Raw genomic sequence first — 13,809 nt, forward strand, 5'->3', positions numbered from 1 at the left:
CGGCTAAGGAAGCCTCGTCTGGTACGCAATCAGCTGCACCATCTCTCGAAAGCCATAGCGGCTTTGGGAACAATTTAACCATGTCAAAAAGTCCCAGCGCACTTGAGTCTAATAGTCCTGCAAGGGCTCAGGATCTGTCTCAGCTGTGCGCGGATAGAACATTGCAAGTCGCTGTTGAAAGACTTTCGCCAAAACGAATAGCCTGCATTAAAGAAAACTTCCTCAAAAATGCAGTGTTAAATAGCCAGCGGTTAGCAAACAAAAAAAGTGTTGCTGGAAATTCCACGGAGACAGAAGAAAATCTGTCCAATGACTCTGTACAATCTCCTAAAATAAAAGCTGCCTTTGAAAAAAGAAGGTTAAACTTAGAGGCGGAAACCGCAGCATTTGTTTCATCTGCAAGAGAAGAGATGCCTGCGCCCCATGGCCCTGTTCATGACGATCAAGTCGCATCAACTTCTGGTGAGGCTCGTGGGAGGACGAGTGATGATGTTGAAAGTGAAGCATCTGGCAAAGAAGCGTCATGTGACCGCCGTGCAAACCCTGTTGACAGAAACGCGCCGGCAGCATCGACGCATAAGGAACAGCATGAAGCGCCGCTACACGACGATAATGCTGAAGATGGCACTGCATCAACCGCAGACGCTGAATTGCGTGAGGCAAGAAGACTAGAACTGCTTCGTGCGATAAGCACTCCTACCCGCAATCAAAGCGTCATTTGTAACATAACTTTCAGGAATCAAACTCAAAATGTGAGTGCGATCCCTGAAAATATGTCGACTTTATCTGAAATAAGTGAGGAGGCATCTAATGACCAACAAGGAAGCATCTTGTTACACTTCAAAGATCCTGCAGCTTATGCCAAAGATGACCAGTTCAGCATGATAAGGAAGAGCACCAAACGAAGCCTAGACAATGACTTCAAGAAGTTAAAGAAAACGGAAGCAGATAAAGACAAGCGTAAGGCAAGCGGTGGTCTTTTCGAGTCGGTTTGCAGCGAAGGAGAAGTCGATGGACAAGAAATGGAACAAAGTTTTCGTGACTCGCCTGGATGTAGACCTGAGGTTCTGGTGACCAAGACGAATAAGAAGAGATCAAATGGAAAGCGTAAGAGCAACAAATGAATGAGCGGGTAGTTTAAGACAACTTTTCTACGCTCCATTACATTTTTAAAACTTATTTTATGTTGAGAGGATAAATAGTTTAGCCGAAATTCAGTTAGTTTGTATTTTCTACATGGAAAGGAGAAGACCTGTTACGGTACAAAACAATCAGAAGGTAAGAAGCCGTGCTTTAAAATCTCGTTTTATTTTGTATATGCGTTTAACGATAGTATTATTAGAAAAATTTTCCAGTTCGTAATGTTTTTTTTTACCTTGATGGGCATACCTTCACTTTCGTGGCATTCTCATTACTGACCCGCAACTGAAACATCTACAGTCGTTTCAAGTATCACTTGCAACAAAATCTAATACTTTCATTTGCTCATTTAGTTCCTCAATTGATCGAATGCCAACAACACTCTTAGCTCTGCGATCACTTGACACTGGCCACAATAGCGCCTTCGGTCGATAGCTAATGCGCTTCAGTCCTCACCCGTCCTTCGTGTAAGAAGAGCCATCTGATGCTACTGTGCCTCGGAAATGCCCTACAACTGCCCTACTCCCTCTTCTGTCTCAGTCACTGGCCTAAGTGTGCAGCTTAGCGCGGGAGTCGTTCGGTTCCTGAGAGCGCGAGATCTGTGCTCTTTGCAACTAACGGTGCAGAACAAGCCTACGAACATTTTCTGCTACCGCTTTGCTCACCGTCTTTATGGTTTGCCCTGGCGTTGTGCAGGGCAGTAAAATGCATCACTCAGCCTACGTCGTGAACCTTCTGTTCCTCGACTACAGACGATGCCTGTCTATATTTACTGACGGCACTGAAGGCGACTGTAGGGTTGTTATTGCTCCAGGCAACCCGCTCCGGTTGGTGCTGGTGGCGTGTTAGTTGTATGCTTGATGTGATGCTGTTACGGGCGGACAGTTGTGTGCTTGATGTGATGCTGTTACGGGCTGACAGTTGTATGCTTGATGTGATGCTGTTTTGATCCTTACGGGCTGACACCTCGGGACACTCCTGTAAGATACGCGTGGCGGAGTGAGTGTGGGCGCAATTCCGCGTGTGTTGCCTAAACGAGGATTGTAGAAGTTTGGCAAGGGATTGTGGCCGGGTGGTCGCAGCGAAACCTTGCGAGGTGAACGATATATGTTCAAGTTTGTTTCTTCTCTGCGCTGCTAATGTCTGCAGATGTTTGTAATTCGTTTATGAGAGAGTTGATGAGAGCGATTATTAGGCCTGTTTGTCGGATGGAGTGATGGAATTGAGAGGTAGTATTTATTTAGACTTTTTCCTCTGTAACGGAAGACGACGAATACAAGCTTTTATCGGCACCATCCCTTATTGCCTAACGACAAAGCACTGCTTAGTCCCATCCACCATTGATTCTTCAAAACGTTGAGCAGATTCCGCTGGGTGGCGGCTGTCAGAAAAAAAATGTTACTCCCCTTACATCATTCCGGGAGGCTGAGGTGCTTGTGTAGATTGGTCATTGGTCACAACTATCTGGTCATTGGTCAAACGATCAGGATACCAAACTGTGTTGTTGGTCAAACTATCAGGATATCGCACAACACAACTATCAGGATATCTTGAATACTGACGCCCTCAGCATACCCTGAAGGTCTGCAGACTTCATTGAAGACGGAGCAGCTGCATGCAATCGCGTGCTGGGGTTAAGCTAAACCACTGTATGATTGTTCACGCAATTAATTTTTCGTTTAATATCATAAAAGATCGCAAATTGCCTCGTCCTGGAAGAAACAGTTCGTAATTTGCATCACGAGGCTTGTTGATAAAATTCATTGATAGAAAATGCAATGACTTTAAAATTGATTTTTAATACAGACAAATATTCGCGATATTCCGAGAGTCTGATATGTTTGTTGGTTAAATAGACAAAAATACTAATGACGTTCGATGCCGCGGCCCTGAGAACAACCATTGCAAGGCATGCCGACAACAGATGGCGTGGGGGTCCTGTGGTGCAGACGTTTGAATACTAACGAATGATGAGACAGTCGTGAATGCATATCGGGTGAGCAAATCGCTTGCATCAAGCGAAACTTGATGCAAATGATATTCTTGGTTAATTTTTGTGCCGAACGACACTATGAACTAAACACAGATTACTAGGAGAATTTTTCGACCTGTGATTGTAAGTAATATTTATAAAATAATATAGTTTGGTCAGCCTATTTTAGGCCATTTAGGCCTGTTGTAAATTTTGTATGCGGCCAGCTTTCCGATTTAGACCTAAATTTACACAACTAGTTGCGGGTTTCGAACCTGCACGTCGTCAATATTCGTTTCTATACACGAATATACGATTCAACGTACACCACTAGACGGAAAATACATCCTCGGCACGTGTTGCATTGCGTGATTTCATCAGCATTTTATAATTGTGAGTGAATCATCTTCACGTGGCAGCACACCTGTAAACTGCACCGCTGATGGCAGAGACGCGATAGCAGTCATCGCTGCACTGTTGCATTGGCAAGTCGCTTGGTTGTGTTCCAGACTGTCGCATTGCCGTACTCTGAAATTGTAAGTTAGTATTGTAATAACTGATTTACAGTGATTTGTTTACATTGAAAAAGTTTCCTCGTAATTCATTTAAGTTTTCATATTAACCCTTGACAGAAAATTAGTTTTATGAGAAGAGTTACGTTTATTAGTACAGGGTGGTTTTCGGAAACTTCCTGATTTTAAAGCTCAATAAAAAAATAGTGAAGATACTATTACAGTAGAAATGTTACTGAGAAAGGCATTTTTCTCAATATCTTTTTGTATCACTTAGTTCTAGAGATAACATGGGACCAATAACGGCCCCTTTGTCAATGCATTCAGTTAGTCGATTTTTGAAGTTTCGTTCAACTCGATGAACCATATTGACGGGTATGTTGGCGATGGCTTGGCGTATGTTGTTCTTCAAATGAGGTAGGGTTCTTGGACATTAAATATAAACAATTGATTTAGGTTAACCACGTAGAAAAATCACACGGAGCCAAATTGGGGGATCTGGCCAGCCTAATTAAGAAGGTTACCTCTCAAGGATATGAGGCCAATACCCGTCAATTAATAATATGCTTCATCGAGTTGAACGGAACTTCAAATCGACTAACTGAATGCATTTACAATGGGGCCGTCATTTGTCCGATGTCATCTTTAAAACTAAATGATACAAATATTCAGGTAATGTATTTTTCAATAAAATTTATATTGAAATAACATCTTTACCAGTTTTTTTATTGCGCTTTCAAATCAGGAAGTTTCCGCAAATCAACTTGTATGTTAGAGATCTCCAAGTTCGAACATGTGTCGATGAGAGAGGCGCTGTGCTAGGCCACTAATTAAGTCATGAGTCATCCTTAGCTCGTCACAAGTGCCACGCGACCACAACCAGAACATTCCATATTGTACAAGAGCTTTGAGGCGCTGAAATCTTTGGGTGAACGCAGGAAATTATTAACATTAGAACGCATTAGCAGGAAATTATTCCAAGGTAACCAAGAAACTACCAGAATCGCTTCGAGAGAACCCATCGTATCTTCTGGTTGCCGTGATCGTCATCACTCAAGAGGATGGCCAATATTTCATCGACGAGTTCCATGCGGCGACACGGAGCCTCATGGCAGAACAAGACTGGTCGACCTACGGTTTTAAAAGCCTCCTGATGCTTCTTAGTCAGGCCCAGCGTAATCTATCCAGCAGACCTAACCCTGAGATGAACAAATTCATCTTCAGAACTGCTGGTGAGCGCTGGAATTTGCAAAAGGGACAGCATCTGAGCTTGGGCTGCTACTCTTCCTTCACCGTTCGTCGCAACGTTGCCATGGGACATCTGGTGAGGCAAAAAGTTGTTTTTGACGTCTTTCTTAATCAATTTTGGGGTTCATTATGCTGTTTCGGCCGTAGAGAGCCCATTTTGATTTCTCAAAGTTAGAATAATATTATTAATAAATAATAATATAGAAGAGTCAGCTCTGATTATGCTGTGTTAGCGTGTCGCTTTTTTTTTAACCACCCGGCTACCTTGCCGATTTGGACCAGAATTCACACAAATTGTTACGGGAATCGACCTCTTAGATATTCTAGCCATAAACTCTTCGATCCCTTAAGTGGTTATTTTAAGTCATTCATTGAGAGATTGTGCGAAAAAAATTAATATCTGGAATATTAACGAATTTCTTTCACCGTCTGCAGAAAGAGGACGGCGCGGCCGAAGAGGGAGGAGAGGAGGAAGAGGATGCAACGAAAGAGTCTGCGTGCGAGGGCAACCCACCAACTCTCGTCAAGATAAAGTTCACGCCGGAAGTTGTCGGTTTGGGTGTGAAGCATCTGTCGCCACTCAGTGAAGACGAACGGGAGGTGCTGGTCTCGCCGCTACAAAATTTCACAGTCACCGAAGTGATCAAGAGAGCGAAAAAAGGTTTCACTGTCTTCATGCTCGAACCTGTCAAGGCATGAAATGGCTACGCGGAATATTGACAAAATATAACTCAGTACTCACTGCAGTGAGTGACAGAGAGCACATTTTCTCGTCGACGAAAACGTGAAGTCACGGACAGACAGACGGACGGACAGATGGATATGGCGAGCACAATAGTGCATTTTTTCCATAAATGAGAAAATGCGCTAAAAATGGACCACCTGAAAATTTTTATATTATCAGCATCATATTCTTGCTCACCATTTGTATAATCCTATTGATATCAGTGGATCAATTTGAGCAATTATACGCACTTCGGTATTTTCAATTATTCTATTCAAGCATATATATGCATATAGTCATATAATCGTTGCGTTTCTAAGCAAATATAATCAACATAAAATCTATCTTGCTTCTGCTAAAGCTTCTTAGCATATACTCGCTTATACTACTAAAAAAGCGTGACGCTATTATTGAACGCTTAATATGTTCAGTGTAATGCAATACATTCAGGACATATTGTAACTATGACATTATTCGGCAAATGATAGAATTATATCACTTCATTTTTGCGGCAATATATTAAGCTGGGACTCTTATTCCCCTATTTGGATTATCGGCTGAATATTTTGATAACAATTCGTACATAGCTTGGCATATACCTTTTCGCGATTTTCATGTTCTTGTAAAATATATATTATCATAAATTACCTTCACCTGTTGCTACGACGTTTTGACATTAATAATATCACTCTAAAAAACTAAGAGTTGGGTTCCTATGACTTATCCTTGATCGTCAGATAATGAAATTATACCAAATGAGGATATCAACCAAACTGTATGCTCGAACCTGTCAAGGCATGAAATGGCTAACCGAAATATTAAAAAATATAACTCAGTACTCACTGCAATGAGTGACAGAGCGCGCATTTTCTCTTAGACAAAAACGTGAAGTTACGGACGGACAGACGGACGGACGGACATGGCGAGCACAATAGCGCTTTTTTTCCATAAATGAGAAAATGAGCTAAAAATGGGCCACCTGACAATTTTTATATTATCAGCATGACAGCATCACATCAATTGCTTACCATTTGTATAATCCTATTGATGTCAGTGGAGCAATTTGAGCTATTATAGCTACGCACTTCGGTATTTTCAATTATTCTATTCAAGCATATATATGCACATAGTCATATAATCGTTACCTTTCTGAACGAATATAATCAACATGAAATCTATCTTGCTTCTGCTAAAGCTTCTTAGCATATACTCACTTATACTGCTAAAAATGCTTGACGCTATTATGGAACGCTTAATATGTTCTGTGTAATGCAATACATTCAGGACAAATTGCAACTATGACATCATCGGCAAATGACTCAAGAAATATCACTTCATTTTTGCGGCAATATACTGTATTAAGCTGAGACTCTTATTCCCTTATTTGAATTAAGGGCTGAATATTTTGATAACAATTCGCACATAGCTTGGCATATACCTTTTCGCGATTTTCATGTTCATACAAAATCAATATTATCATAAATTACCCTCACCTAATGCTACGACATTTTTACATTAATACAACATTTTGACATTAATAATATCACTCTGAAAAACTAAGGGTTGGGTTCGTCTCACTTATCCTTGATCGTCAGATATTAAATTATACCAAATGAGGATATCAACCAAACTGTGAGAGACCAATGTCATTATTATTAAATCTTGAAGTTTTATTCGCTTTGAATGCCGTACGCTTAGCATTTGTTGCCTTTTCGAATTGACTAATAAATGTTCAGTCAAGCTTTGTGACTTTCCTTACGATGTATGAATATTAACGTTTCGCCTTCGATCGCGATCCAATTATAGCTGAAATTGTAGTTACAAATCACCGAAACAATCATCAGTTCATCACCCAGTCAAATACAGTTATCATTAATGCAATCTCTCATAAGCAGCAGAATAATTGTAGAAGACAACAGTTCAGTCATGGAAACTATTGCACGCTGAGGCTCCGGTCCATGGGCTGGTCGAAAAGTTAAATTTGTGGCTCACCTCTGCACCCGTCGTATATAGTGACCATTTTGGATACATTGAAAGCCTGCGAGTTAGTGCTTTACGACGATAATAAGTCCCCTGATATTAACATTATTACAAGATTCAAAATTGAATTCTGCAGAGGAATAATTCCTAGGCTAGCGAGGTTCATCCAGGTACGAATTCAGGACACCGACTCTTTAAATTAAAATCGAGGGTACATATTTGTGCCGTTTATTTACGCTGAGCGACGTGTGTGCAATATCGAAGCAACCTGAAGAACTAAATAACTTCATCGCCATTCAAAGGCGCTAGCGCTGTAGAAAAATCCTAATAGTATTAATTCCTTAAGAGTGTATACAAGCTTACGTGCCCTGGAGCTGGGATTGTTATAAGATTACGCCAAGCTTACGTGCCCTGGAGCTGGGGTGGGATTGTTATTAGAATATAAGCTTTACGCACATTGGAGCTGGGATTGCATGGCAAACATTTTTAGAATGAGGTAAGAAGCAGTCAATAGGGTCAACCTTTATTCGCGTCTAGAGAGGAGCCGTAGGGAGCGGACTTCGAGAAACGTTTAACTTATTGCACGGTTGTTCATTTGTTATCACTTTTAAACTTATTATAACCCTTTCATAAAGTCGATATTATTGTCTGGATATTTAACAAGTGAATTTTATGAAGGAATAAAGTATTTCAATTTTCTGCTCGATTAATTATGAAAGGTTGTAGGATAAGATAGTTGTCTAAGGTTTAATGCAATCAGTCTAATCATTTATTTAGAACATAACTTTTTGAAGCTAACAGCAAAGAAGAAGGAGCGTCACTTAAATTGGAGATGGAAGGATTCCGCACTCCCATAAAGGACAAACCAATATCGCGAGTTAATAAACATAGAACATGATAAAGAGACCAAGATAATTTTTAAAACAATTCATGTACAATAATTACATGACGCGATACCAAACTACAGTTGTACCTGGGAACTTGTACCCATTGTTGAATTAATATATTAATTCAACCATGCTTGTACCTGCAGCCTCACAGCTCAGTGATCAGCTTGGTAGAGACATGCGACCAAGGGCCTAATATAACTGGTCAGGCCTGACAAGAGGGGTTATTACTTGCAGTATTGCGTACAAACTTGCAAACGCCCGATCAAATAACTCAAATTAATACACATACTACATGNAAATGTTGCGAAAACTGTTAAAATTACAATCGTTGTAATGATTTTCATGTATCACTATGCGCGATGCTAAGAAATTACCACGAAAAACATGTGACCCTGCATGAGAAACCCGAATTCTAAAATAATCGTACAAGTAGGTTCCTAGTCTGCAATTGGACAATTTTTTTATCCGTGAGCCCTAATTGACGGTTGCATGACACATCTACGATACAAGAAACGCTTATCGTTCACCGCCTCAGCCAATAGCCTTCAGTCACCCAATACAGACTCTGCGAAGAATGCTTTCGTGCCCTGTATAGTCTTGTCATTTAAATCCTGCACCTCTATTCCCTAAGTCCTGCAAATCGGCGACACTTTATTTATCTGCCGTGAGGGAGAATCGTCTGGGCGAAAAACCTTGAGGATATAACCCGTTGCCCTTGACAGCGTGGCATTACAAGCTCCTCGCGATACCGCAAGATACCATCCTTGTTTCCCTGCATGCTGCCGGACAAATTATTCCTAAGTTTCTAGGCAGAGTTTGTGGCTTAGCCTACTACTGTATGAGCCTGATGCTTGAACAGTCGATGTAAATTTTTTTTTACTTGAAAGTTTTCAAAAATTGAAGCAACGTGTCTGAATGATCTTTGACCGGTCGATTTGTGTTGTGTCATCAAAACACTAGATTTTGTGTGTTTTTACTGCCGAGGACCTGTTCATTGATAGGTGATTTGCGTACAAGTACAATTAAATGATGCTGCTTTTGAATTATCCTACGTACTCATATCAAAAAGGCTACATTCTCAAAGGAGAACGTATGAAATGCTTCAATATTAAAAGGGTAAGAAGGTGCGTGAGTCGTTGAATGGGCGCCGGGCGAAACGCACGATTACTGGCCGCGGGCATCGCCCTCTTCAAGAGAGAGGTTCAACGTCACCTTTCTCCAGATAAACCTTATACGTCTCTGTTATTTATACCAGCACGTATAGTGTATACCCTGTTATGTGCCTATGTATGCCTGTACACCATGTTTTATGTCCCTGCCTGTTTGTACGCCTATAAGCCAACATTCCTGTGCCATGCCACAGCGAGAGTTTCCTCCTAGGCGACGTTGAGGTTCATATAGAAGAGCTGCAAATGGACGAGCAGCCAACGAGATTGTGGTGCATGGATATGAGTTCAAGTAAAATATTTACAATTTTATTTTTTCAGAATACTCTGCAAACAACTTTGGATTCCAAAAATGATTCATGAGTGTGCAAAAAGATTATATTATTTCCATGCACTGACACAAATGTTTAAATAAAGACCCAGCGACTAAGGATGATGTAGGTTTACTAGTGAAATTACTCAAGTTGAATTTACAATTTTCCCAGCCACTTGAAACGGGAAGATGAAATCGAGTTGAGTCAAAGGACAGACAACTTGACTTTGGTGCTGCAGCGCATTTTAGAGCGGCTCCCAGTGCATCGTCGTGCACGGATAACTTTGACCACTATCTTACACAACAAGAAATAGAAATAATGCATGACTAATGTAACAGACAATGTAACGATTTTAAGAGGATGAAATCAATCAGCATGCTTAATGTTACGACGGTTCAGGCCAATGCAAGAAAGAGAATGTTGAATGACTTCATTATTTAACGCCGTTTAGTGACAGCAAGATCGGCTATTGTCTGTAACAACATACTCGTATAATGGCGTACATAAAACATGTTCTACAATGCGAGGCGACATTGGCAGCCATGTAACGAGGTTCAGAGCAGCACCGCTAGGTATAACCTATCTCGTCTGTCAAACTCGTGTGCTGCATATTTTAAACAAGTTACGAGAATATTTGTCCAACGTATTTGTTACGAGAATATACGAGTTCTTTTCTCCGCATTTATTAATGATTTTTTCATGAAATTAATATCAAGCATGAAGGCGACTTATTGGATGTATTTTCCGCTCATCCATGCAAAAACTTTCCATGATGAAGTGTAGGTGACCGGAATTTTGTAAGTTCACAAAGCAACGCGGATAGTGCACAAATATGGCCCATCAATTTAACTCACTTGAACTTGAGACCAAAAGCTTGACTGTGCTTATTTTTCTTTTCTGCACTATACTTCTCAGGGAGGTTATTGCACTGCGAGCATTTGTGCGTGGGTGTCTCTTAATGCAGTGGGTGCATCAGCGATCCAGTTGATCAGCGAGACATGGCGGCAGAGCAAATTTACATAATGACTCAAAAACCTATTTAACCTTCAACAGATTTTTAATCCTTGTAGTACAATCGACCGCCGTCGATATCTATGATAGTGCTGAAATTTCAATTTTCAAGTGGATAAGACCTCACGTTCAAGGTCATTTAGGAATGCATATCATAATAAGTGTACAACTGCCGTTCGACCATTTTACGAATATGATTATTCTCAATGCAAGAGTTTCCATTGAGCATCAGCAACAGTAATGACATAAACAGCCATTCTCTTCATTGTTCATAGCCATCAATAACTCGATGTCTGGACGCATGCAGCAGGAAGAAGATATTAATCTTTGTGGCAGGGATGTCTGACTCAGGACTACGGAATTCTTGAGAGCAGGAACCGGTTCTGGATCTTTCCCATCACAAGATCCTAGTTATATACATATGTTTCGTAGAATATTTCTATTCAACACTATGACTTTACAGAAATATGAGTATTTCCCAAGTTGCATACAGTTTGAATGTTGCATTATTGACAGTCGAGGCAGCCTGCAGCACGTATCCCTGACCGTGTTCCACTCCTTCATACATCCTACTACTGCGCAGCAAAATGTCCTTCCTGGGCTGCGTTTGTGCTAAGCACGACACCAGCACAAAACATGGAAGCAGCGAAACGCTGGTTATGGTGTCCATCATGTACGTATAAATTATTCCCATGATGTCAACTGGCACAAACAGAAGTTGCTCCTTCTGTCTATTGGGGGTGAGGGCGCCAAGCTGACATTTGCCGTCAGGGAGCGCCATGCTTTGTCGACACGTTTGGTTTGACTTTCCCGGCGATTTAGAAAGGGCTGCGTTTGTGCTAAGCACGACACCAGCACAAAACATGGAAGCAGCGAAACGCTGGTTATGGTGTCCATCATGTACGTATAAATTATTCCCATGATGTCAACTGGCACAAACAGAAGTTGCTCCTTCTGTCTATTGGGGGTGAGGGCGCCACGCTGACATTTGCCGTCAGGGAGCGCCATGCTTTGTCGACACGTTTGGTTTGACTTTCCCGGCGATTTAGAAAGGGAAACCTTTGTCCTTATGCCGCTTATTGCATGGGAAGCTAGGACAGGAATGATAACTTTTTATGCGTTATGGTGTTGAAAAATATTGATATTTCTGAATATTTTTAATTCACGTACAAAATTGAATGAATTAGAAATTAACGATGAAATGCTTGATTTTATTCAAATCGTTTTCCGCGAAGCGTATCAAACAGAAGGCTTAAAAAACGCAACATTACAACAATAAAATAGAAATGTCGTCTTCACAGACCATCAGAGTTTTTGAGAGCCTAAGGAACAGTTTCGCTTTCTTCGACCGCTGGGGCTACCGATAAATGTACTTTCCCTGGTACGAAGACGTCAATTAAATGTTTCTCGTGACGCTCAAGACGTCATGTCGCGGCGCTGCACACAGAATCGCGAGAATGATTCACAGCTTTGGTGGTGAACAATAGAGTCAGAGAAGGCATTCGGCGAACATAATATTTCGCGATTTAAAAATTATAAAATTGTACATGCAGTTGGCGCGCGAGAGTCGTGAGAAGAACATGCATGGTTGCAAACCTCACCTTCCGTTAAAGAAGCATGCCATTGACAAAAGGCTTCTAAATGTGAAATGAAACTCGATACTTCTTTTTCAGAAGTAGTAAAAGAATTCCATTTAGATTTTTGGCACCTAATTGAAGATAGGTATTTATAACTGTTGAATCTAGAAGTTAAGACTCTTGAAAAGATGCATAGATAACTTGTATACCTGTAAACTCTCAAATGTGGTAAAATAAAGGCCGTAATATACACATTGTACGTTTACCAGACAGAGTTGCTTACATGCAACTTGTGCACGTCGCTTAAGCTATGTCCATGGCCCGTGCGCACGCTATAACAACAACACAGCGTGAGGCATGCAAACACTTTCTCCTCGCGGGCATCTGCCGTGTGCACTCCCGAAATGTTCCTATTTGTGCCCCGTCATCGTCATGCGTGGCATACAACAATAACAACTTGGCCATCCAAACTCAGTTTCTCGTTAGATTCGAAATTAGTGCAATTGATCAAGCGAAGCTGTTGCGAGGAATCATTCTGAGAGAGAACTCTCTGTCAATTCAATACGTATCACATCAAAATTTCAGACATTGTTCATGCTATTTGTTCAAATTTTGGTATTCGTTTATTTTCAAGAGTTAAGGCTAATTTATGACATCGAACTCGAATGACGCATTAATCACCTTAGCTTCACGTGAGTTAAGGTAACTGTCGATGTAACAGACAGTAACGAGGCAGAGAACGCATCTCGCTAACACCACATCTCTGATGTGGCATTGTTGAAGTCGCCAATAAATATCAAATCCGAAGCACGCAACCGCAAGTCCCGCGGTAAATAACGTTTAGCGGTCACTCTCAGCAATATTGAAATTCACTTTCAATTGAAAGTGCGTCTCATTAAGAGGCAGACGTATTCAAGAGCCATGTAGTGGGGATCACTATAAAGCTGCTACACAAATTAAAAAAATGCCCATTCTATTCCACTCTTGCATAACATATTATATTATTATAATTCGCTTTTCAACACGATTCAAGCTCAATCAAGTTAATTTAACTAAGCAATTTATTTTCTAATGTGTGTGTTACTATAATTACATATGGATCTCAAGCTTGTATATATACTAACCATATTTGAAAATAATTTCTTTGTATGAAATATTTAAAATTTAGACAGTACCAAACGAGAAACACATTTTGAAAGACATTTTTTTAAATTATGAGATAATTATAAGGCCGATAAGTATCATGGATTGTATTTTACATTCGAAACAAAAAGC

At 40.6% G+C, this 13,809-nt stretch overlaps 1 protein-coding gene across 1 annotated transcript; it reads left to right on the top strand.

The window, feature by feature from the left end:
* The first annotated feature begins 4,621 nt into the window (after window positions 1-4,621).
* LOC108669906 lies at window positions 4,622-5,638 on the top strand. Its single transcript, XM_018157341.2, has 2 exons — window positions 4,622-4,948; window positions 5,308-5,638. The coding sequence occupies exons 1-2, from the start codon at window positions 4,733-4,735 to the stop codon at window positions 5,569-5,571; spliced, it is 480 nt and encodes a 159-aa protein (XP_018012830.1). The 5' UTR covers window positions 4,622-4,732; the 3' UTR covers window positions 5,572-5,638.
* The last annotated feature ends 8,171 nt before the right edge of the window (window positions 5,639-13,809 follow it).

Source organism: Hyalella azteca, unplaced genomic scaffold (genome assembly GCF_000764305.2).
Source record: "Hyalella azteca isolate HAZT.00-mixed unplaced genomic scaffold, Hazt_2.0.2 contig12579, whole genome shotgun sequence".
Taxonomy (NCBI): Eukaryota; Metazoa; Arthropoda; class Malacostraca; order Amphipoda; family Hyalellidae; genus Hyalella; species Hyalella azteca.